Raw genomic sequence first — 27410 nt, 5'->3', positions numbered from 1 at the left:
GTGCTGCTGAGGTCAACTTGTGTAAACGATAATCGCCCAGCAGAGGGCAGCGTCGGATTCCCTCAATGTTGAGGTGAGCCACATCAGCCACGGATTTCCCCCCCAGGGAGGTCAGGGTTCAGGTGTAGAGGTGACAACTGACAGCGGGGCCCTAAATTTAGAGCGTTAAAGATTAGATCTGTTGATCAGCCGCTTTCTATGTACGAGATAATTTACACCGCAGATTGATCGGAATTAATTATTTACTGATCATGACTATCCTCTAAGAGCGGCGAGGACGAGCACTTTTAGGTGGAGGAGTCAGACAGTCACACTGAATAGTTGCTCACAGAACTGTGGTTTGATTTGTGTTAATCAACCTAATGACACAATACAGAACACACAAGGGATCAACATTAAAATAATGACAGCTGTATTTATCTGAATCTGAGCCTGAGATGTGAGTCAGCCAAAGAAACCAATTAAAGTTTGTTAAGGTGTGTGTCATTATTCTGCTTCTGGAGAGGAACCGACAGACTGAGATATTTTTTAAGAGCCCAGTGGAGGCGCTTTCACTTTTAGGATTACATTTATTTATTAACGGCCTTAAATGTACTTCTCAGCAGAGTGAGAATATGCACATAAGTATGCCATCTTATGAGTGTGTGTGGCTATGTGCGTTTAAGAGAGTCTTTTGTGTTACACAGTGGGACACGTCAAACAAAACTATCATATGTGCTGCAACTGAGATATTGCATACTGGACTAGCAAAAGAAGTTTACATAGAAGCTTATTGACAGAACCCCAGAGGGAATTCACTTACGCATTGATTGAAAAATATTGCAGCAGTATTTAAAGTTGAGTAGGTACTGTTGCGTAGGGGAAGAACAATGAAATGAAATGCGTCCTCTGGCCAGGAGATGGCACTGCATTACTGCAAACAAACCTAAACCCTTTACGAGGATCTGAGACGCTCAGCCTGGTTCAATTACTCTTGTGTTCTTTTTCCAAATGCAGAATGGGTCTGTTGGGTCTGTGCTCAAATTGAACATGTTTTAAACCTTTCAGCTTAAACAGGGGAAACAACTTGGCTTAAAGCCTCAGCAGTGAAAAGAACTTAGAAGAGAGAATAGAGGTCAAAGTTCAGGGGAATCAATTTGCATTCCAACCCAATGATTCATACAACTGCTCTAGTATTAATGTCAGGCTACAGAATTTTTTTTTCAATTTAGATTCTTTTGTCTTTGCAAAGTGTGAGGTTTAATATCATATAATGTTCCACTGTGTCCATCAAAAATCTTGTGAACGCTTTAGTTCCAGTTTAGATAGAAGTGATGTGCCTCCCAGTCCCAAAAGGGGGCAGTAGAGTCTCGTGTTGTGCGACTACCAGGGCCACGGCCTTCTCACAGCTCCATCTCCCCGTGCAATCCTTTCTTTCAGCACATCCCCCTGTTTCATTGGGACTAATTACAGCGTCCTTCACCAAAAGCAAATGTTAATGATTGATCTGGTTTGTTCCAAAATTGATGCCAAAATAGCTGCAATGGATGAGGATTCATTAATTGGTCAAAGTAAACACACGTTCCCAAAGTACACGCTGACATAATACTCATATTAAATACTCAAGTGTCTCTCTCCCACTCTCTCCGCAGACCTCCCTATCTGTTTTATTCCCCCACTCTTTTGCACTATTTCCTTCTTTCTCTCTCTGTGAATTGACAGACCAATAAGCCTTTAATCCCTTTAATACAAACTTCCAACTGAATCACTTTTTAATTGCACAAAATAAACAGTGAATGCGTAACCAGATCTCCTCTCAGGATAGATTTAGTTTGTCTACTGACGGCGGATTAAGTTAAAAGTAAGCCTGCAAGTTATTTTGAGGGGGAAAAGAAGGATAAAAGAACGGCGGATAGCGCAGGATGTCACAATAATTCCTGGGCGGCTCGGAGTTAGCCAACACACGAGGAGAATAATCATATGGAGATGATGGTGGTGGCTCTGTGATTAATGGGCCCATTTTCTTCTGCACAGCTTGGATAGTGGGTCTACTTGGCCCCATTAGCAGAAAGCCTAAAGCCACCCGGTTTCCCTGTATGCCATTCATCAGGCAGCTACGAGCAACGGAAAAAAGGCTTTTCTACTCAGCATCTATGGAATACGCACCATAAAACACACGCAGAAACACATTCATCTATCTCTCGTATGCCTCTCTTCGATATGATCTATGCACCGGAGCTCCTTGTGTTTAGAGGGCATCATGTCTGCAGTACTCAGAGTGAGACGGGTGAAGGGGACGCTGGCCGAGCTACTGTCTGTGTGAACGGTTCTACCTGCCGGCCAGAATCGGAGGCGCGGAAAACATGCTTGTGGGTTTTTTCGTGGACGTGAGCTGCAAACGCCGGCCAGGCAGCCGCCGAGACACGGCAGTGCCCTTTTTAGAGCTCTATGCAAATCCACTGTTAAATTTCATTTTTCTAATCCCTTTAATCAGAAACAGGGGAATAAAGCCAGCTGGTAGGAACCGATGTTAAGATGTAATTAAGCATCTGATTGAATTTCGCTGCATACCAGAGTGTGTGTGCCAAGGCGAGAGCAGGAGTGGGAGGAGGGGGTAGAAGATAGACTGGAGGGGGCTGGGGGGGGGGGGGGGGGCATGGGCACTTGTACACCAGATTGAGCGCTGGGGTTTGGTGGGGGGACACATTGCCAGGCGACGGGGGACCCGGAGCTCGCGGCGGGATTTGTATTTTCCAGCATGCGCCGCTGCATGAGCGAACAGCGATCAGAAGCACATTTTTATACATTACTAGCCGAGGCTCCCGTGTCAATCATCTCCCTGCTGGCATTGGAATGGTTTTTCTCCTCATGTTGAATCCCAACATAAGGCCCCCAAAAATAGACACAACAAGTCCCGTCTATCAGCAAATATGGCAGGAAAAGCATTGCAGAGGTTGTTATAGTGCGTTGTTTGTCTTTTGAACATACTGCGACTCTGCCATTTCCCTCCTCCGTCTACTACTCTTCGGGTCAATGTTGACGGATGAACTGCATGTACACATTCCTCAGCCCACCTGGGAACAGGCCCAACACGTACCGTCGCCTCGTGGACAAAGCCGCCTCATGCGAGAGAACACACACATGCATGCGGGTCTGTAATGAAATGGATTCACTTCCACACAGGCACATTATGAAGGCAGGTTTGAGGGGGGTAGGAGGGGGGAGGTGCTGTCACACCAGTTTAGTTGGGCTTGAATATAGAGAAGATCCATTACTGAGGCCTTTCATCACCAAACATTGCGTTGCTACCTGTGGGGGCTGTGAAGCAGACGGGGCGTAACCGAGGGGGAGGTTGGTTGGGGGGGGGGGGGGTCATGGAGAAAAGAAAAGGCACACAAAGACCGGCTAGAGAACCTGACAGGTCATCACGCGTGGGCCTCCCACCGTCCTTTCTAAGTCATCCTTCACCTTTGCTCCGTGCGATGGCTGTCAGCACCCAAGACCCATCTGGTGAACAAGCTGCCTGCTGATGAACAGCGTTAAAGGAAACCCAGCCCACACCGGCCTGACCTCAACTGGACTAAGTGCAATGATATCCATAATTGGTCAGGAATATAATGGGAATTATTAAATAATAAAAAAATGTCCAGTCAAAAGTGGTTAAAGGGACAAAAATGTCCTATAAGGACGAAAACAAATTTCGATTCAGCATAATATACAGAATAACGATTTGTTACATATGAAACATAACAATCTATTATATTCCTACATGTTCTTACTTTGGAAAATAAGATCTACAAGATCTGCACACACAAATACTACGAGCAACTTGCTTTGTTATGGTAATAACGTGTGATGAAGACAAATTGTTCTCCCGTCAGCTCCCTGGCAGATTTAATGCTGTTTTCACATTTCCCATTTATTGTATGTGCAAGCAACTTTAGATTGCTCGTTGTCCACAAACAAAAAAGAGAAGTGGAACTACAGTGCTTGTTTACAATCCATTGTGCCTCTTTCAGGGAGACAAAGTAAGAGAAAGGTGATGGACGATGAAACGTGAAAACGCTATTGATTTCCCTCAATTGTGTTTGCTCCGTTTGCCACTATGAAATATGGATTCTGCTCAACTGTCCTCTTGACTTTGTCTTGAAATTGACACTCTCTCCATGAAGGGCTGCGGCTTCCTCGAGAAAAGCAGGTGTCAAGCGGGAGATGGGCCCGACACAGACGGAGAGCGCCGTTGGATTGGCTTCAACGACGGCACATCAATGCCACAGACGTTGAACCCGGGTCAACGCGAGACCAGACCGACCGCGGGTACAAGAGAGCAGCAACGTGAGGAGGAGGTGGGGAAGGTTCTCTCACCAAGCAGAGCACCTGCACAAACGCGATTATTGAGATCATGAACTCGCCATGCCTGTGTGTTTATGTCTTCACACAGGCACATGTTGTTTAATGACAAAGACGTTATTACCATAATGGCCATGGTAAATACACCCCCCCCCCCCCTCTAAAGATATGGTCCAAAAATAAACACACAGGGCACAGTAAATGGAAGAGATTAATCTTTGTTAAATGTGCTCTGGCGCTGCCTTAATCCCCTAGTGATGGTTTCCCACCCACTCCCTGGTTACTCTGCCTCGACTGGCCTTCAGCGTTACAGCAGCGAAAAGTCTGGCTAACTACACATACATATAAATGTATAATATATAATATATATTTATATGTATTGTTTGCACATAAATTACACTTTTAGTGGCATAAAAGTGAAATGACTGTCAAATAACTGGATACCTTGTGTGTCAGCACAAAAGCCAATAAATTACACACGAACACAGCACATTAATTTAAAAACTATATCCTGGGGTTAAAGCATCATTGGCTGGAGGAGGAGCATCTCTGTGAATTGTAGCTATGACCACACAACAAACGCTGTCTGAAGCATCCACCCAACATCCCATTACTGCTGTTCCAGCCTCTGCTGGATAAATCCAAGTTGATCTCCGGCTAATGTGCTGTTTAAAGTCATTGCCTGTGACAAATTGCACATTATCCTGGATGGCATGTCCTTGTGAAGCTGTTTCTGTATTGTAGCATCTGTGGTGATACATTGTTTGTTTGATTAATTGAAGATTTACTTTGACGATTAACAGTTATTAACAGAAGTTTCTGCTCAGCGAAGGACTGATCACAAGCTGTGTGTAAAAGCTTATATAACAAACTAAAATGATTTGTTGGTAATTTTGGATACAGTAATTGGGATGTTGATAATATTTGAATGTACGAATTGTTGCCATAATGTTCAAGGCACAATCAAGGATTAAAATTTAACACAAAGATAGCTCCTTCTCCAAATATGAAACACTTTCTAGCCAAAGGCACATGGAACGCTCTCTTCAACAATCCAAAATTGATTTAGTTAGAGAAAAAACTGAATTGCGTGCTCTGCTTTTTAAGGATCAGAATTCTGTAGTATTTTAATCAAAATATACCATTTTAATACTTAAAATGGGTACTTTAAGGAGAATACTAATACAAGAGCAAGCAATCTATCAAATTTCAAACTCATACACGCACAAACACGCACAATAGAAGTACCTTATCCCCACATAGCAAGGCTCATTGTTTTGTGTCCCCTGACATGTCAGCACCGTGGATAGCTCCCATATTAATCTCCACCTGTGCGTCTCATGTTCCCTGCCCATTGGTGCCCCTAATGACTGTTTTATCTCAACTTATTACTGCGGCCCCAAACCTGAGCTGGAATTATGTAAATGCTGCATGTTTGGTGCGAACAAACATCTTTATGTTTTGCTCAACGGTCGCTGAAGCGGCAATCTAATTCTGCAAACCGACAGCCTAAATGAATCAGCTTGTTATGGCCTGAATGATGGTCTAAGCAGCGGGGTCGGCTGGCTGAAGGTTGAGAAGGAGAAACCCACTTAGTTAGGTGCCCGCCTTATCGGATTGTACCCCCGCCTCATTCATTGCCTTCCCTCATTTGCAAAAAGCAATATCATTAAAGGATGATTTGCCTCAAACGTGGTGTTGAAGTAACATCTCGAGGCAGAAATAACTGCTCCGAGATTTGTAATTTGGTCTGCAATATATTCCGGTAATAAAGCTTCAAATTCACTCTCACTCTCACACAATCAACATGGCCTCTTTGTTTTGCCTCTTTGTCTCTCTCCCTCTAACACACACACACACACACACACACACACATCCCGACACACAATAACGTAGAAAAAACACAATGCACCTGGGCCTTAATGGGATTTTCTTGAATGCACTACATCTTAATTTCAGGTGTCCAAAGACTCTGCTTCTGTCAATCCTTCTACCCCGCACACTCTCCATTTGTCAATTTGTCTTTTTTTCTCAAGAATTGTCTTTGTCTTTCCCTCATTTTCTTGTCCCCAACAGGCTATTTGCAATGACACTACACTCATCCTATTTATTTAGTGATTCGACTGTGCAGCATGAAAAGCAGCAGGTCTGATTTCTAATTTGCGGCTCCTTTCTTGATGTGTGAGCGTTTACAAACATTAAATGCTACGGCGAGATCAATATGTCCAATATAAGCAATCTCCATTCATAGTACGGATCTATGCATTGAAAGATGTCTCTCCTCCCGGTTATCCTTCCATTTATTCTCATCTTGACAGTCTATAAAGGCTCATAGATTGAATTAAAAGCACCTAAGCAGGGGTTCAGCTGCATTTTGACAACTTGCACTGGCTTAGCAAATGCATATGTCCTCAGTCCTGCCATCATGTGATGAACCACTGGTGGGCCCGTCTAACGTCTTAACGGTTTCCCAGTTAATGGAATGCAATCCTCTGTAATTAGATAAATCTCCCCTAACCATGTTTCGGTGCACGATAGCACCAATGAGCCTGTGACTACCTAAAAATTAGCAGCTAGTGATGAAACGTGAAGGATCACACAACTGTTTTGAAAATCATTACTCCGTCCCTTTCAAGCATCACTCACATAGCATGAATTAAGATCACCCAGTGAGCAAAATAAATTGAGACAGGAAAGCAAAGTATCACTTGTGACGTGCCGTTCTGGTCAAAATGTAGCACCTCAGTTTTTAATCTTAAAGTGTCAGTAGGAGAAATAAAAACATTCTAAATATGTCCCCATTGCGGGGAGGTCGACACTGAGGAAACACGGTGTTTTGACAAATAGAGCGTCTCGGGTGGGATTGGTTAATAATTATGAAGAGGCACTTGAAGGTACACGCCACTTGAGATCGTGATAATAATCACTACTGCGAAAATACCACACGGCCTCTCTCCCCTGTTGTCTACCGCATGAGTTGCGTGTGCGTGATGGGGGGGGGGGTGAGGGTTCGGTGGTTGTGGCTGTGGGCTTTAGCGGCAACAAAAAACAGACAGAGACATAAAGAGAAAGACAACCAGACACAAAGAAAGAGTAGCACACCTGCAGACTTGTCAGTGAGTAGGAGTCAGATAAAAGTCCCCGTTTGAGGAGATTTTTCTCCTCTTTCGTCTGCATCGATTGCGAGGCAGCTGAGGATCGGCACAATAGCCTGCAGGCGGGGACAGATGGCCGCTGCCGCTGAAGCACTCCGGCAGCAACGGCTCCGTCTCCTCAGTTGGAGTCAGCCGATCCCAGATGGGTGGGAGAACAGGGGGACATTTAATTATGAGTGATGCAAAAAAAACACTGGTTAAGCGCGCCCGACCGTTTGTCGTGATTTGGAAAGGTATGTTGTTATGGTAAAAAAAATACTTTTTAGACCACAGCAGGGCACAAAGTGAAAAAAGAAGTTTATATTCGGCTTGTTTCCAATGTCGATATCCCTGCATGCTCAGGGAGACGCTCTCCCCGGGCACAGAGGGCAAAGACAGTTTCATATTCATATTGAATTTTCAGGTGTGTTTGTTTCGTTCTGGTCTTCTGTTTTTCCAGCTCTGACTCAGACTCAGCCTGTCCTCAAAAAAAAAATGAACAAAGAGCGACCCCTCACCACTCTTGGCACACACATACACATGCATCCTCTTTTCTGAAAAGGAGGCAATTTTGTATTCTGTAGTTGCATCTGTATATTTCGGTGAAAGGAGCTGGAGTGCTTCTCCTTGGCTCTAGGTCAGGGGCTTTGTCCACCAGGGACTCGGGCTTCTGCAGGCTTCTCGGTGCTCTAATGGGGCACCGAGGGAGAAGATGTTGCAGCCATGACTACCAACCTCCTGTGGCAGGCTTAATTGGGTATAAAGAGATCTAGCCCTCCCTGCGCCCTCCACCTTAGGGTAAACTATGATATGTTTAAGTAAAGGCCCAAAACGCGGTGGGCCGGTCAATGCTTGCTTTGCCTGGGAGGGAAGGAAAGCGCATGATTCTCCGTACTCTTGTAATGCGGTGGGACATCAGCTCTAAGATGAGCCGTATTTAGTTTTTCCTGATGACACGGCGGAGCACTAAGGGCTCAGAATCACCCCTTTTTCAAGGGGAGACTGGCCTTTACATTGATAAATGGCCTGAGACGTCACTGCTCTCCTGCTTTCTTCAATGCCTTCTTTAAACAGATAAATCAAGTCAGAGGCCTTTGGATGTGAAGCAGCAGCGGTGCATTTTAAGGGGACAGAACGAACGTAAAACTTTTGCATGCTCAGAAAAAAAACAATCCCAATAAAAAGGTGGATAAATCACTCTGAATCTGCAGGTCAATAGTAGTGGACGATAAACGTCTTCTTCACCATTCCTTCATCAGTGGTCAAAGGAGGGGTGCGGTGGGGGGGGGTTGGCAGGAGGGATGTGGTGGGGTGAGGCTCAGCGTGGAGGGAACTGTTAATGTGTGTTAATACACTAAAAGCCAGGGGGGGTTCTAAGTGATGGATTGTCCCTACTAAATTAATGTGCATGACAGCTCTAGTGCTGCGCTATAGGTCAGGGAAGCGCTGTCAGCCTTGGCAGGTAAAGAAAGCGGTATACATTTAATTTATGTATACAATAAATATAAGGAATGATAAGACTCCAAAAAATATGCTTACAGTTCAACACAAGAGGAACATCACAGCGGGTTGTACGTGTGATGTACAACACTTGTTCAGGTTAAGCCCCCGTCTCAGTTTTCTGAACATGAAACAATTTACAGGTTTCTGAACATTGTGGTATGAGGGGATATGCTCCCTCATTTGTGGTTTCTTTTGGGTCACAAAAACAAAATAAATAATGATGAATAATGTAACATGAAATAGACACTGCAAAACAAGGAGGGGGTTTAACACCAGTAATGTGAGAAATAAATGCCATTGTTGCCCCCCTCTTCCATCACTGTCAAGCAGCTGAAGAGGACAAATCAAGCAGTGCATTGATAAATATATATATATATATATATATATATATATATATATATATTATATATATATAAAACTATCCCAAAATGTGTAAAAGTAAAAGACAACGTTATTTCAAGCAAACGCATGGCTATAAAATGCACTGTAATTTCCCCATAGTGTGTTAAGTAAATTTTCAAACCATAAAATATAGACACTACAACATATTAATAAAATACATATTTGCATATGTAAACATTATCCTAATACTACTTTGACACGCATGATGATGTTGCATTCCAATATGTCATTATCTATCCATTTAGCTTTCAGCTATGGAGACTATTCCTCAATGCTGACCCCCACATCACAAGATGAATGATGGAAAATCAATACTAAGCCGCCCGCTTCTCTTTTAACATATTGCAGGAGAGCAGAAACATCTGGAAACGTCAAGACTTCTAAAAGCTTTGGTGGCAGAAAACACATTACAGACAACAGCCAATTTACGGGTACAAATACAATACATGTGTGTGTGTGTGTGTATGGTTGACTATAAAAAGCTGACCAACGGCACATTCCCAACAAAGAAAGTAATGCAATGAAATGAAACCACGGTATACCGGTGAGGGCTCCGTGTGTGACGGCACATGTCAGATGTACTGAAGACATGTCACACGGGAGTGATGAGAGCCCTGTCGGCTGCTCGCTCACACCCCGTCCCACGGCGCTGCGTCAGCTACCTCACTATTGATTGTCAGGCTTCTTTGGGGAATTCGTCTTGATTCGCTGTAACCGCAGAAGCTAAACCAATTGAATAGAGAAATCAGATGTATAAATAAGCAATGGTCTGCATGAGGGCGCACGGGAACGACACATTGACATCGTCACCTTGACATAACCCCGCAGATTCTTCCCAGAGCAATCAGCCCTGGCCCTCACACACTGACACACTCCTCCCTAATGACTGTCTATGCGCTTTTAAATTGATAAACTTGCAGTTCCTTTCACTGGGCACGGTTATTATTTTTATTTTTTTAAATGGCAGGGGAATTTCTCCATCAATTGTGTTGAAAAAGTGTTGAATCTATCATTAAAGGGCAAATTAAAGTCTGTAATTGCTGAGCTGCAGGTGCTGTTAAAAAGAGCGTGTCCCACCATTCGTTATTATTACTGTCATTGGGTATATGAAAGTATGAATAGCACTTTGACAGAAGGCTCAGTGGTTAACGGCCTCTTGTCATTTGAATATGGAGGGGGAACTTTCTTTAAACAAACCCCATTTTGAATATATAGAGCCCGATGAGGGACACAAATCGTGCTTTACCCACATCTCCTCACAAATGTAATTGAAAGTGAGCAAATAAGATGTATGAAACATTCAAACGTTGGATTCATTTTTTCAGTATACACTTTCAATTTACATTGAGTGAAAAAGAAAATGTTTTCATTCTGAAAGGGAAATCACAAATCATCCCTGCTCATGAATAACTTTGCCTTTCAGTTCTGTGATTCGTCCTTCTGGTATGATGATAAGAAAAAGCTCCTACTCAGATCAGCCAAGTTGACAAAACACACAAAAAAAACCCGGGGGCATAAGAAAATGAGGAAAATGAAGACTACTTATGCACTGTTGAGTGGCAGTGCTGCGGCCGTATTCCAATCACGGCGCTTCGCTTACTGCCGTTTCTTGCAGGGTAGTGCAACATGAGCTCAGCACCTCGGCCTCCCCCTCAGACATGCACAGAACGGCCATCTCAGCACGCCATGAGGACGGTTTCTATTCCACGGGCCACATGTTGACCGATGCGTCCACGAGGCCGAACAGAAATTCAACATCATCACATGGCATACTTTCTAACACACAGAGAGCCCACCGAAAGACCAGAAAGTCCGCTGTGCAACATGGAAGGAGCAGCTCGACACCCGGCGCCGTTTGTTTCTATCACGTCGTCCTCAGTAACAGGCAAAGACGAGCCGGCCCTTGGGTCTCTTTGGCCAACCTGCACTCCTGCGCGCTGGCCATCAAACGCGGCTCTGATCAAGTGATTAGATGCGGGGGTGCACGGGTGGAAAGCCTCAGAGAGCCCGGCCACCTTTTTCTTCTGCAATCACAAACCCCCCCGGTGGTCAGGACGAAGAGAGAGAGAGAGAGAGAGAGGGTGATGTATAAGGCAAAAGATTCTTCGAATGACAGTTCACTGACAGCAAGATTAATGAGCCAACACAGAAAGGTTTGGAGAGGGGTGGTCCTTTGATAAGGCACCCTGGAGCCCGCCCCCCACCCCCCACAACCTCCCCACACCGCCACCTGGCCACAATCTATATAAATGAAAGTCCTGTAGAATCCAGTAGCCAATTAATGAGTGGCTCTGGCACACCGTTCCTCACACCCTCGGTCCCTGTTAGCACTTCATCTAGATTATCTGATACTTTATCACAGGCCGAACGAATAACAAAGACCGGTCAGGGATTGTGACGGGCGGTTATCTATGGTAATGTGCAAGTGGAGTGGAATGCGTGAGTAACTCTGTGTGTGTGCGCGCGTGCGTATAAATCGGCTTCATGCCATTTCTAGGCAGAGCAGAGGTAAGTGGGCAGGTTGAAGGCCTCTTCGACGCTGTCAACTTCACATCCCTCTGCATTGTCATAGTGATAAAGGGCACAGAAGGTAATTAATTTGCATTGGCACGGAAACTGTGTCACAGACTCCGTATTGTGCTGTTGTCACGTTTATGTCCCCAGAAATATGTCAAAACGCACAGAGAATTTCTCAACGGAAAGTCTTGAACCATTAATAACCGCCCATACTGTCTATTCATTTATGCAAATCCAATAGAAGACTACGGGCATCACATTTTTACCAAATCTCTGGAGTCGGATGCAAAACACTCATAAAAGACAGGAAAAGTCTGTTTATGCACAAAGGCAGCATTTGCATAAGAAGTCGCTGCACTAAATGTGTAATCTCATGCATACATATTGTTACACATCTCATTATGGTGAATCCATTGAGTGTCATTGAGTGTCACATCTAGCCACAGATGGATGTTGACACACCCACATTTCTGTCAATTGTATGCATGCTGTAAATCCTCTTTAGTGGAAGACACTGCTTGTTCCTCGAGGAGAGGTCCACTTTTTTGAAGTACTCCCATACTTCATTATTTATTTACATGTATTGAGCACACAAGAGCCACAAGCAGTCGTTGTTCGGCTCCTCGCCTCTGATTGTTTTTCGTTTTTCGTCTGCCGCGGGCGCATCTAGCGAATGCAATTTGAAGCACTAAAAGCAGCGGGAGGAATTAGCTATTTTAAGTTAAGTCAAGTTATCTTAATACTGTCATGATATAGTGACAGTTTTAGCAAATATACGTATTAATAAAGTTGTAGCTTCAACCGGTCAATTCTCAAACAGCAGCAATTAGCTAACCATCAAATATATCCAGACGTGACAAACTGTGACTAATACTGATGTTGTACCAGCAAAATGGGCGTGAAGGATATACCAATACATCATTTTGAATAGCTTCTGCTCATGGGTCCCTGTAACCTTCAAGCTTTACCTTGTGCAGTCGACTCTGCAGAGCTGATAAAACTGAATGCTGAGTACACAGGTGCACGTGTGCAGCAAAGCCTGAAGGTGTGACAGACACAGGCAATAAAACTCTGTAAAGAACAGCAAGTCGGTAGAAGCAGCTCTGTGCAACACATGGATATGAGAGGAGGGAGAGAAGCTGATATACAGTAAGTCACCTGAAAGCTGTTGAGGTTCCACCAGCATCAGCGTTGTCATCATCGCCATGACATTCAAGCTGTCTATACAAACAAGTGTGTGTGAATGTATAGTTGTAGAGTCTGTGTAGGTGTGCGGGGTTATTGTGTCCCACTGAGCGCATGTTTTCCCTTTTCTCAGATATTGTGCCCCAGCTGTGTGTGCGTTTAACCCCTGATACCTGGCCCTCCTCATCCAGCCAATCCCGTGACAGAGGCCAACGTCCTCTCAGCACCCTTGAGCGCCTGTGATGGGCTCGCAGCCAGTGAGTGAACGCCCGCCCGTTGCCTCTTGTCAGCACTTTCACTCATCTAGCTCGTCATCAAAGCTTCGCGGTAATAAAACCAATGTCATTCTGCTCCGTGTGAAGTTCACACAAAGAGATAAGGGTGGAAAATCTGCCACCGGCTTTTCCGTTCCAAATTAATTTCTCGGCGTCTATGTGTGGTCTGTTTTCCTGGTTGGCATTTAGTTCTGGCAGCGAGCTAATATCATGTTTCGTCGTCTGATTTCTGCCGTCATTAGGAAAATTTGCTGCTTTGAAATCCATTTCCATTTGACGTGTATATGTGTTCTCCTAAATGGAAATAATTGATTTGGTGAGGTTGTTCTGGAGCAACAGGAGCACCTTTTTTTATTAATGAAAGCTATGTAAGGCTGCTGTAAACATTCGGGAAATGGGGCTGTATATCAGGCTTTTAACATGGACATGATCATTAGCGTGAGGATTTTGTCCGGGGAAATCTCTCTCTTTTCTGCAGCTAAGGTCACCCGGCCCCCCTCCCTCATCCAGGAGAAGAGAGTGTGACACTATGAGTTTAGGGAGTGACTTGTAAATAAGAGCAAACAGTGAAGGAAACATTTTTGGTGTATTCAGTCATGACTGAACTTGGGGCAGATGCTTTTTCATTTTTTAATCATTTCTCTTTAGTTATTATATCAAAGCATGAGCAAGTCTAGACACTATTCTATCTCCCAATGTCCCTGAGCATTTTCTTCTTCAAAACCATTATGTGTGCTTAAGACAACAGTGTGTATGAACTGGGAACAGAGCCTGTGAAGATTGTGAGGGTGTAGCTGGGACAACAACATTAAGAACAGATAAGGGAAACTCATAAAATAGCAGCGTTTCGTTTCATAAGAACACAACTGATGCCGGTCTGCCTGACGGACTACTATCAGCTGGTCTCTACAATCAAAGCTTGGTTATCGTTTCATGAATGGACAGGTAGACCAGGATCAAATAGGCAGCTATCGATGTTGAGTTGCAGGCAAACTTGGATGTAGAATTGCAAAACATCATGTCATGAACAAATATTGCTTCCAACAAAGTGGTAAATCTGTGAGAAATATTCTCTATGTGAAAGCAAAGTTACTAAATCCTGTTCCTGACTCATATTCTCTCCATTCACCTGACCTTCTGCTTGAGCACATTAATATTTCATATCACCAACACAGATACACATAAACACAGTCCCCAAAAAATGAGCGGGTGACGATGAGATGAGAGATCTGTTTTTTGGCATGTGACCCGAAAATGGCATACCCATGATAAAAAGTGTAATTCTCCTGCAACTGCTTTGTATATCTGGATATTTCTTTTCTGTCAGAACAAAGGGTAAGACCTGTGTGAGTTATATATGATGGTTATAAAACAATGAAGATGACAATGAAGACAATAAAAAGGCTGCTGGACGTACAGCTGATTAAATCCAGATTTTCCATTGAAAACGGCAAATGGTAATGAGCATCTATGATTGATTTGGCTGCTTGTGATTGTTTTCTATACCTTTAGAAAGGCTTTTCTAAGAGAAATGTTCAGGATATTGCTCTATTCAGGGTCGAAAGCGCTAGCGATTTGAACTTGTTGTTTTTGTTCGTAGCTTCCAGCTTTTGGGTCTTTAACAAGTAGGATTTAATTATTAACTTGAACGCTTCAACTGACAATAAAAACAAAGGTTGCCAACTCCATGCACCACAGGTACTCTGTGGAGTTCACATCTGTGGTGTCTTTTAATATTAGTAGTTAGCAGCACCCGCATGTTATTTTTTTCAAACTAACAATGCATCTGTATTTGAAAGTGGATTGTATGTGTGAAGGGCCATGAGGCTAATAAGGCAATCTCAATAGACTGGAACAAAGAACAGTGTGCAGTATTTGGCAGTGGTGGCAGATTTAGAGATTTAATAATTGTCCTATAATTATGGATTTCAATCTCAACTCAAGCACTTTCAACCTGCCAATCTTTCTATCATTCTCCAACACGTCCGACCCCCTGAGCCGGTTGTTGCAGTTTTCACTAAGAAAGAGGTTAAAAAATTGACCCGGCCCTCTTCTTCCTCGTCTCGTCTCCTCTTCCTCATCAATTGTGTGCATGTCTGTGTCTCATGGCAGCAAAAGCCAAAGTGATGGAGACAAAAGGTGGTTTGGGTATTAATTCAGCGCTAAAGTCTTCTTTCAGAATCCTTTCACATGCAAAACGCCGCGCTGTGCATTGGGCAGAAGGGGACGCTGACAATTACAGCCTCACACTGAGCCACCGTTGGAGACTCACTCTTCAGACTGATTGACAAATGGAAAATCAGAAATAGCTTCCATTTAAAACGGGCACTTGCCAGAATAGGGGGATCATCTCCAATATCTTGTCACAAATAGGAAAGGGAAAGGATGATCGTGCATGGGAAATTGGGCCCGCTATTCAGTGCTTCACAAAGGGCATTTAGGCTGCACGCACAGAATACCCAGTGGTACTGCACAGTCTTTAAAGCTCAAATTCAATGGATCATCAAGAATAGGCCAAGACTTTCTGCGGGGATTTGCATCAAATTGCTCTTTCCCCCGAAATCTAAAAAAGTTTCCCCACTGTGCTAACTAATCCACTCCCCTGAAAAACCCATAGAGATAAACGTCTTCTTGCACACAATCATACTATCACAATCATACTCTGATTAGCCAGAATTACCTTTGCGACAAAGCGAAAATCAACAAATATGTCTGGAAATCTCTGTATGGGATTTCCGAGGAGACAAACAGAGATGTTCACGGTCTCTCCAAGCAAGTACACACATGGATCTACAATCGCGGAGGTTGTTCAGTTTGTCTGCTATTCCCTCAGTGCACCCAATCTGCACAGCTGAGTACAGCATACACATTGACAGTTTGTGGAGACCGATGCTTGTTGAGCATCTCCTAACGTGTTAAATGAGAACAACGTGGCTGCAGAGGGTGTTTCTAACTCACTAACTGTAATATTTGACTTGCCTTTAAACTACAATCCACAATTTAAAAATGACTAAAAGGAAGGGACCATTAGAAATAAAACATTCGAAATCTGCCTATTGGTATAGAAAAGGTAAACATTTATTTAATAAAATAGGTATATAGGTAATCGGTAAATGGGTAGGTTCATACTTACTTTATACAATATGTTACCATACCTTCCCCCCGGGTATGACTAAAGAATACATATATCTATTTAATGTAGGTAATATCACAGTGTGCGTTAAGTCTGGATTAAAATAAAGTATAGAAGAATTTTTGTCATGATTGGTGAGGATCCGTCTGACCCATTGTGTGCTTTGCCTGTTTTTAGGCTTCACACTTCCTTTTGGTGCTACTAATAATTCTGTCACCCCAAACTGGCTCCTGTGGTCCGCGTTTTTCGGTCCTAATCACTCTTCTCCCGTGACAGGATGACTCAAAACGCAATTACAGTGATGTTATTGTGTTTAAAGGTTACTTTATTATTACTATTTTTATTGGCCCACTGGAAATACACCTTGCCCTTTAAGTGGCTTAGCCCGGCAACACTTGCAGTAAGACAGAAAAAGCCAGAAAGCCCCCACACCGATTTGACAAAATCTAACAAATTTCACAGGTAGCACAGGTACAAGTACATGTGTCTGACACCAGTAGGAACACACACATGTTATTCAATGGAAAGAAGGCTGTGGGGAGAAACTAAGTTGTTTGCCTTAATTTGTGTCATGTCTCTATGGAAATCCTTAAACTCTGCTGCATAAACAATACACAAGACTAAGTCGACCGTGTTCAAGTGGGGAGACGGACCATTTTGGAAGGTAGTGTTTGCTGATGGTCAAGGAACAACACCTTTCTCCGCCGCACATTTCGAGCTTTTGAACGTGCAAGTGAAGGGACCTCCTTCTCTCTTTCTATTAAGGATCAGCCGAAGTCAAAACAGCAACAACAAACATTTAGTGAGAAAGAGGTTGATGTGTTATTCGTCTGTTAGTGTCGCGGAAATGTGTGTGTTGACTAGTGCGCTGTCACAAAGCGTGAAGTACTTGTGCTGTGATACGGCCCAGTGCAGACTGCGATATTCCCACTGCTGATGCTACGGTCGCCAACAATTGTAATGTAGCCAGGACTTTAACCACTGCTGCAATGGAACGTGAACGCAGAGTGGGAGGTGCCATCTTTAATTTCTTCCGGTAAACTGTAATATTGCATGGCTGCTTCAACTGGTAATGATTTCGTGTTCACTAAACTGAAGAAGCTTGATCCATTGCGGCAAAAATCCTTGCATCTCGTCTCCTTGGCCGCATGTCGCCATCTTGCTCGGATTACTGCTGCCGTTTCACCAGGAGGCGCGTGCGAGGAAACCCGCATTCGGGTTCACACCTGCTTTTAGGAGGCGTTTAAGTAAAAACGTAGGCGAGCTTCCAACAGGCGGTTTCCGTACCGCTGAATACATAAGTAGGCGCACTTTACGCGTCCCCTCTCATCTCTTTATGGGAAACTCACACTTTTCCCTCAAGCCTCCCTCAACATACCTCGCCGTGCTTTTACGTGCACATTACGTGTAACAATACGCCGGTAGGGGGGGCGAAAAAGCGTTAGTACATGAGGCCCTGAGGGGCTCATTCTCATCAGAGGAGGATGCCTCATGATCAGGATCCTGCTCCACGTCATCCTCTCTCCGACACATTCTCCTTGTTCGTGTCCCTTTCACGGTCAAAGAGCTGTGACAACACGTCTTTGACAGAAAACCTTTCTTCTGGAGTCATTTTCAGTTGAAAGGGAGAGCAGAAAGATAAATGGGTTTAGGAGGCTGCTTTGCGAGCTTTCACAGCACTCACAGGCGGTCAGTCTCACAGTAGCCCCCCGTGCAGCAGTCCCAGCTCTGACCCCGAAAGGAACAGGAGGTTGCTGCTTGAAGGATGTTCTGAATTAGATTGGACGGGTTTACTGGTTGTTGGAATGCCCATGAGGTTTTAAGTGCATGTGTAGGTGGTTATGATTACCAAGTAGTATTAGTCAGCATATATTTTGATGACATTACAGCTTCAGCCATTTCTGTTGATCTTGCTTAAGCTGTTGGCAATGACTTAAAGCAGCTGATAGTGTCAAACTTCTTCCAGTCTAATTGGAGTTCTTGATGTCTTTCCGTTTTTTAGGAGAGTGGTCTTTAGGTTCCTTACCTAAAGTGAGTCCTGCCCTAAATCTCGCTGTCCCCTTGGACTGACTTGATTAGATTCAGCCTTACCAGTGGTGACGTTAAGGGTAAAGTCACCCTGGATACGTGCTTTGGCCGAAGGCGTGGAATAAAAAGCACACTCAAGCTGAGGACAATATCTTTCAAGCCTGAGAGGAAAATATGAAAGAAAGAAAAAAGAAACAACAACACCAAAAACACCCCTCGACACACACAAACACACACACACACACACACACCTCCATGACAAAAAGAGAAAAGCCAAGAAAATACAAAGGAGGTGAATAATAATAAAACAAATGCCCAGACCTCCTGGAGCAGATTTTTCATCATTAAATGATGGCCTGGGGGCAGAGGGAGTATGAAACTGGCTTGTGCCTGCTGTGTAATTAAATGGTGGCCGGATGGAGTGAGAGGCAGCCAGATGATAAGCACAGGGCTTTGTATGTGCCCCAGGACACAGGAATCAGGTACTTGAAACACAGAAAAAAAGATGGCCGACAGATCTCTCCAAACAGTAATGCAAAAAAAAAAAAAGGATTTTCACATGAATAAATCTAAAATAACTAAAAACAGTGTAGACAAGCAGATTTAAAGTGTGTCACCTGTAATATAGATTAGTTACAGCATATGCTGTACTAATGATAAATTATAAACCATTGTAAATACTAACATGTATCCACAGCAATAGCACATAGCACATGCTATTCTCAATACATGTTAGTCCACATAACATATTTATAAAAGATATATGTGTATGAATGTACGAACATAAGTTCTAGGGATTTGTTTCCAAAAAAAAAAGTTTTACTGCAAAGATAAACTAAAGTGAGTTTACAGCACTGTCAGCAGCTCTCCAAGGTTTACTACAGTAAGTCATTAAATGCTAGTGTACTAATATTCTCACAGCCGATATGCAACTTTATTCTCGACCAATTAGCATGCCAACATTTACTGACTAGCGCAAAAAACACAATCTACAGCTATGGCTGACAAGAATTATAATGCAGGTATTTTATTTAAAAACTTTCAAGTTCAAACGTTTATGGGCAAATACAACATTTCCAGTAAGATGAGATGTTAATGGAACGCCACAGTTATTACAATTCACCCTTCAAGCTAATGCCTAAAACTGTAAAACAGTCAATCCAACAGTAAATCGTTTCAACCCGAGTGAGGGAAAATGTAAAACATCTGCAGGAATATCACATTGAATGGTACCACACTGAATCTTAAGTGTGCACACAAATTTACGGTGCAGACATAGTCCACAAGTCCAAGAAAGCGAGAGATTTCTGGAACTATGATTTAAACCAAGACTGCAAACGCCCAAAAATGACTTAATTCTGCTCTAAACTAAAACGCATTGTTTTGATTCCATTCCACACAAAAGTAAACACTTGCTCGTGTCTCAAATGCATAATAGAATAACTGATAATAGATGTAAAGTTAAAAGAGAAAATAATACACAGAGTGACAACTAGGATAAGCCCATGTGCAATTTCAACAGACAAGACTAAAACTAGTTTGCTTTTAGAAATCAGTGTGAACGTTGCTCAGAGAAATGGCCGAGTCTAGCGTTTTTTGACAAAGCTTTTTAATATGCTTTAATGGAATGAATGGTGTCATTAAATTGTATCATTCTCCCAAAAAAAGAAAACAGTCAGTCACAAGAATTTCATTATGAGAAACGCCAAGCTTTGAATCCTTTTCCGTCTTCAATAATAGCCCAATCTCCCTTGAGAGAAGAAGAATGAAACGCAGTGATGAAATCGGGATTTTTCACCTAAATACAATTACAGGGCATTTTGCAAAGTGCTGTACGAAGCAATCAGGAATCGCTCCTGAAAGTTGGCAAGGAGAGAAAAATACTTAGTTTTTAGTGGCAGGATATTTTATTTTGACTGTTTCATTGCTAAAAAGCTTTTGTCTACCCTTTGCCAAGCAAAGATTTTTGTATCGCTGCCAGTCAGGCTTCGAAATCTCTCGATGGGGATTGAAGATGAGTACACTCATCCCTGAAAAATGACTGTGACTCCATGGACTCGTACGGCTGGTGCCAAAGCAGCCTGCTTCATTTTTCTGGCTTTAGATTCAAATTAGATCAGACATCAGGAACGACCTTCAGATATCAGCAAAGCAAATATGCTGACAAGGATGCATGCAAGAAAAAGGCAAGTGATCAAGATTTATTGAGTGAGGCAATGCTGTGTGTCAAGAGTGATACGTGTCTCATCAACGGTGAAATGAAATGTCAAATTAGTTTGTGGGAGGGCGCGCGCTCATTCTGGCTTGTCTGCCAGACTGCGCCTATAGTCTAATGGCTGTTTGCACAAAAGATTGAGAGACAAAGAGACAAAGGCTTTGCTGTCCAATGAGATGCACAGTGAGCGAATGAAGGGAAGGCGTGAGAGTCAAACAGGGTGCTTATAACGCAGAACACTAATAGAGCGTCAGCACGACAGGAGCAGCCCATCCATTCTCCTCCGGGCTCCATCTTGGCAGTACCTGTTATAAACTTCCTCTGCTGTCTTGCACAATTGGTTCTGTAATTTAAAAAAGGTCAGCATGGCTCTTGTGTAATTCAATACTCTGATGGTGCTGTATTAACCACATATTTAATCACCCGCAGGCTGGTGTGCAAGCTGAATACTGAATGTAAAGGGAGGAGGTCGTGCAACACAGGAACTCTTCCAACTGGTATTTATGAATCATGGGATGTAGGAGGAGGATCAATTGATCTGTGAGGACAGCTTTTTATTTCCACGTTGGATGATGAAACATCTGGAAAACAGAATATTTTAAATAAGGATTTAATCTGCGAGCATGGCGTGAAATAAATTGGGATGGCCTGCGGGAAACATGACGAAGGTGAGTAAACCCAATATGTCAGAGTTGCACTGTGGGTTAGAAAGATGCAATATCTCGTATTATGGAGTTGGCTTGTCTAGACAATCAAATTAAGGGGCGGTTCACCAATAAAAAAACTAAAGTAGAATGAAGTAAACTAAATTCTCATTCGTATATATGTTTCCAATTACTTACAATATCATTGATGCTGCAAAGGAACAGATCTTAGAAGACTTTGTGAGCACTTTTTGAGATACATAATTTTATTCCGCAACAACGGAGGAAAAATGTGAGCACAAAAAGGCAGTTAACAAATCTATTACTATAACTACCCACCTACCCCTTGAAAAACACAAGCAGCACCTGCTGCACTGAGGCTGGCTCAGCATTATGGGGAAACGATGACGCTTCACACGAGAAAACAATTAGCAAGGTAAACAACCGGTCGAGATTACAGTTTAAATAATGAGACGACAAAGAGCATGCGGGAATGAATAAGCTCGATTCAAATACACTGGCCGTTTCCCATGTAAGTACCTATTCTAAATATACCCTACCATCAACAGCAAAAATCAAAGAAACCACATGTGAACCAAAATGGGCCAAAAAGGTAAAGAAAATCCTGAGCAAGAACTGAAAAATTCTGCAAAAGCCACATTGACATTGAATATATTTTTTTTAAATTCAAAAGATTATGGCAATGTAAAATATTGCAATTATTGCAAAACTACAAGGATATGTAATTCAAAATGATTTTTTACAACTAAAGTATCTTCATTATTGTTGCGAAAAAGTCATTAATGGCTCAGCTGTAAAGTCGTGCAAATGTCCATTAAATGTTTGCACTGGATGTAATGATAAGGTGCGTAATTGCCTAATATGAATTAAGTTGCTAGCATACTGGGCTCCTATTCTGTTACGCCTACAGTTAGACAGTGTACACAAGATACTGTCTCATTAGGGATGAACATAAGAAAAGTTGAGCAAAGTGACTGAGAACACCCAGAGGATAAAAAAGATTATAAAAAGGAAACAGGGAGCCATTTCCTTTGGGAACTGCTGCTATTTACTTTAAGGCAAGAGAATGAAACGAGCTGTCAGTCGGCAAGTATGCACAGAAAATCTAAATCAACGAGATGCCTTGACATTTCTCTCTTGTTGAGAGACAATATGAAAGGAAGACAGGGTCCTGGTGGAGTTCCTCTTTCCCGCATCTAATATTTATGACATTTTTTTATGCTGACACGTTTGCAGAAGGAACAATCCATGACTCAGATCTGACATCCCTCTTGGGTTTGGGTGGATTGTTGCAGAAGCTGAGCGCCTCGCTTACTGCGTCAGGCACATTACATAAGAAAGGATATCTATTTTCAAATCTTTGTTCCCAACTCCTATACACTTAAGACTTAGATACGTCATCCTGCAATTCTTGTGGGCATCACCTTGTATCTTCACACCTATAACTAGACGAGACACCGATAAGAAAAGCCTTTGGTTATAACACTTCGACGTGTGAGTGTGAAGCTAAATACACTATGAGCCAAATTCAATCCTAGGGCAGCTCTAACTGCTGCAAGTCAGAAATCCTGATTCCAGGGAATAATTAAAAGCATTTATGCCATGGTAGTGATCCCTCTCCTATGCACACACATGCTCTTACATACACACAAACACACACATACACACACACACACACACACACACACACACATACACACACACACACACACACACACACACACACACACACACACACACACACACACTTAGGATACACTTAGAATAAAAGCACAGGGAGACACACACTGCCCTCTACCGAACAAGGAAATTGTTTCCTAGATCATGCTGGCAAAAGAAGATGGTGGTATGGACCAAGTGAAAGAAAATGAATGAGGTGAAAGGCAAAAGAAAGAACCAAAGGAAGCCAAAGTAAGCAGAGAGAATAACAAATGCCGTCAAAGTTCCAAGAAAGCCCATTTAAATCAGGAAGAACATCTGAGTAAAAAGAAGAAAAGAATGTATTTTGAAGAGGTTTTATCTCGCAAAGGTCAAATAAAAGTGCTGACTAGTTCAAGACAATACCCTATAAAGCAATAATAAACAGTAAATCAATGGAAGTTAATTTACACAAGCAGTACCAAAGACAAACTACTATGTTCAAGGATCAATTTTAGTCCTTCAGCATTTCTTTCTGTCTGGTCTATTCCCTGAGAGATGGACTGCTAAGTATGTTTTCATTTTACCTATAGCTCTTTAATTACCAATTTCTTAATCTTGTATGCTGGATTATCTGAAATTCATTGATTACTTTCTAACTTTTTGACAGAAACCACGGTGGCTAAATAATATCTTTAGACGTATTGCCAGTGTCGAACTTTGACCCTTTACACTTAACCATGATGCACCGCATTTTTCTCCAACCTAAATCCTCAGGTTAGGAAACTAGAATCATCAAGATTTAATCCAACATATGCAGAACTAGAAACATCCAAAGCATGACACAGAACAAAGAGAAGGACATTTGGCATGACATCATTCTACATCACACATCTGCTGGTTTTTGAGGTTGGAGACTTGTCCTGCCTGCACTGACAGGCAGGACAAGGACAACTGGAAGGATTCCTACCGGTGCTTTCAGGCCAAAGGGGCCTCGCAGTGGATCCTCACAAACTGAACTTTTATATTCACTTTTAATCAGTCACAGATGTCCCAGATGAACTCGGTTCATTCTATTCTTTATACCTCATCAGGATAGCCTTCAGCCATTCTCAGCATACAACTGCCGCATGGTATCGTCTAGCCAATCAGACAGCCGTATGCTGTTCCTTTGTACTGCACTGCAGTTGGACAAACGCTTACCTCAAATAGGTGCGTAATAAAAACCCTTTGTTAAAGCCAGTAATAGATAAATGTGGTTTGTGCAAGGATCTGTAATTCCGGTGCCAAATGACTGATGCACTTCTACAACTACTAAGGTTTACATGATGATAATATATCATTAGCTATGGTAAAGGTGTCAAGCACATAATAGTCAGTCACACGTACACACTAACAAACCCCCGATGGCGGAAACAGACATTGTAGACTTTGTCAATGGTAAGAAGGCATGCCGTGCAGAGAAATATGACATGTCTTTACCTGGAACTAAAGGAACCTCTTGGCCGTGGGCCAGCCTGAGCAGAACCGTGATGAGTAGGGGCGTGGCCCCGGACCACGTGCCACGCATTGCGATGCTCACTGTGCTGGCATCACTGGATGTGAATCTGGGGAAAGAGAAAAACAGAAAGAAGGTAAAGACAGATTGCGTGGCTGAGCGCTCTACTTGTTTTTTTTTTAATGAAATGTACAATGAAATGCAGAAGAAAAACACAATCATTTCAACGGCACGACTATAAAGCACAACTCAAAACACTCCTAATGGAATTCCAAAGTCTTAGTGAATACAAAGCAGCTTCAGGGACAGATGGTAAACAACAAAAAAGAACTCGATAGGTTGCTTTACTTTGTACAGGTACAGCAGTTAAATTCGCAATTTATAGTCTTAAGAGTCTTTTGTCACTCAGTAACTGCTTTTCTACCCCCCCCCTCTTCACACACACACACAACAAAACAAAACCAAAAGCCTCCGTGTCATATTGATTTCAGACCGGGGAGACAAAGTGTCGGCGTTTAGTGGTGTGTGAGAGACAATGCTGCTCTGCTGGCATCACCTGCGCATAGTGACATCGACCGTCTGTAGCATGGAAAATAAATCGGAAGATTCTCCGGATCAGCCATCTGTGGAACAACCTGTTCACCCTTGTTTGATTACATCCAGCAGACTAGGCAGCCTCGGCTTCTCTGCCTCCATGTCTTTCTTTCTCTCTCTCTCTCTCTCTCTCTCTCTCACACACACACACACACACCCCTTTCTGCACTGCTCTGCACGTTTTTTTTCTTCAGGCATGACCAATGCCTTGAATTGGATACGCCTCAACTAAAATATGATGGACTTTCTTTTATCATAAATTTAGTAGCAACATCGTCTCTTCTTCAACATCTTTTGAGATGATGGAGAGTATCGAATGTACAGATGATGAACAGGAAACGCTCGCTCAAAAAGGTTACGTGCTCTACAGCTTCTTCTCCTTCCATTCACGTCTTAAATATCCATTTAAATCTCCTAAACTTCCAAGTCTTTTCAATTCATGTAACCAAATGGTCTATTTGCCACTTATTACTGGCAGCGCTTCCTTTTTAATGCTGTCGTTTTCATCCCATCTGTCTCTTACTCCCCGTTCTGTAATGGGTTTGCAGGAGAAAGAGGTCACAAGCACACCAATTGGCTCTTCTTGCTTTCTCTCCAATCGTATCTGTGGGTACTCAGAGAACACTTACGCACCCCTTAATATAAGGTTCCTGTTCTCATATTAGAAGAGCCTGTGAAAAGATTGGCCTTCAGATCTCAACCACTGAGGAGCTCATTCTTGGAGTCTGTGTTATTGTCGCCTCTCATTCCTCCAGTGTCACAGCCGAGCCAAAGAAGTACGTGTTGTATTTGCACATCTGCTCCATTGGCATGTGATGATGACAAGAATATTCCCAGCTAAATGTCAGAGTGGTTGCAAAAAGTCCTAGTGGTTTGACTGAGATAATGGCGCTTTCAGTCTGCCTCGCCACCTGAACTAGAAGCACGCAAGCTTAGAGCAGCGACGACCTCGGCCCCCCATTACTCTTGATAATTGTGTCGGATAAACACCGCATTTTTGCAGACAATTTGATAAATATCCAATTACCAGTCAGAGGTTGGCTGTGACAACTGGTCTTTGGTTTGGGAACGTGGGATACACGCAACTACGATGGCCTCCTCGACCCGGAAAGCGAGCTGGCCTCGTAATTCTACACCCTGTTCAGTTTGATTCATGAACCGTCGAATTAGAGATAAAGGAAGATTTATTTGAGCACTTCTCTCCTGTGCAAACGCAAACATGTGAAGATTCGTCACAGTGCAATCAAGGACTATTCCTGTATTCATCAAGGAAATGAGCATGTGTTACAAGCCTTGTTTCAGTGGCTTCCTCTACTCAGTTTGAGGGTAATGAGAGGCCGTTGTCGTCCCTCTTCATCCGACTCGTTGATGGCTGAATATATTGAATCCAATTAACCAGGCAGTGACAAGAAGCACTGCACAAAACGTCAAAGAGGCCGCGAGCAGGTGCGTGTTGTTCTACCGGCATTGTGATGCCTCGCAGCTCTGCCACCATTGTTATGATGCCCGGCAGGTCCTGACAGATAACACGCAGGCATGTGAGCAGGAGGAGAAAGAAAAGCTGCCGCGGGGCTTCTGGCTGTGGTGGGGACGGAGGAAAAACTTGCTCTTGAGATGCTCCATCAAAGAATTTGTGTGTGTTTTCTTGTTGTACATCCCTGTGGTTGAATACAAGTTTACTTTCAGGACACAACGCAGCCAATATTAGACGGCCGGGACAAAGATAAATGCACTCACTGGATTTTCTCAAAGAGTTACAATTACACCTTCTTCCACCATTATTGTTGATTTTATTATTAACAGTATTTTGAAAGGGTTCAAATAAAATAATTCAACATTTACTTTAAACTACATCATTATGTTAATTACTACTCTTGCTTCTTTCCTCTGTCAATGTGGATACTATTATAAGAAAAATAAGTTGCTCATTTGAACTGTACTTTTCTTAATATGAAGAGAGACTGGACGAAAACAATGGATTTTGCTGCACCACCACTGCTCATCCACGCACAAGAGTTCAGAGTAATTCAAGTTAAGTATCAGAATTCAATCCAGAGTTCACCATTGACAAATGCCGCAGCGAACACATCAGATGAAAAAGAGAGGGATAATTGGGATATCATGCTCTTTTATGAGTTATTGGCTTTTGTTTACAGCGTGTTTGACGCTGTGTTTATCTCATGCTGCATCTGCACTTAATAAACTGTTCTTTTGAGGAGATGGATGCAGTATTATATCTATTTCTTTGCGTGTAGTCCTTTCACTCGCTAACTATATCCTACCAACTTATTTAC

At 42.8% G+C, this 27410-nt stretch overlaps 1 protein-coding gene across 2 annotated transcripts in view; it reads right to left on the bottom strand.

Moving 5' to 3' along the window:
- The window catches only part of robo1 (roundabout, axon guidance receptor, homolog 1 (Drosophila)), a 209171-nt gene that overhangs the window by 166423 nt on the left and 15338 nt on the right, over window positions 1-27410 (bottom strand). For both annotated transcript variants that reach the window (XM_040179226.2, XM_078098242.1), the window contains exon 2: window positions 24507-24631. In XM_040179226.2, coding sequence (XP_040035160.2) covers window positions 24507-24594 — 88 coding nt within the window. In that variant the 5' untranslated portion in view covers window positions 24595-24631. The remainder of the gene's footprint in view (window positions 1-24506; window positions 24632-27410) is intronic.

This window comes from Gasterosteus aculeatus, chromosome 1 (genome assembly GCF_964276395.1).
Source record: "Gasterosteus aculeatus chromosome 1, fGasAcu3.hap1.1, whole genome shotgun sequence".
In the NCBI taxonomy this organism is placed as follows: domain Eukaryota; kingdom Metazoa; phylum Chordata; class Actinopteri; order Perciformes; family Gasterosteidae; genus Gasterosteus; species Gasterosteus aculeatus.
The sequence above is the reverse complement of the archived record's forward strand: the minus strand, read 5'-3'. Positions and strand labels throughout refer to the sequence as shown.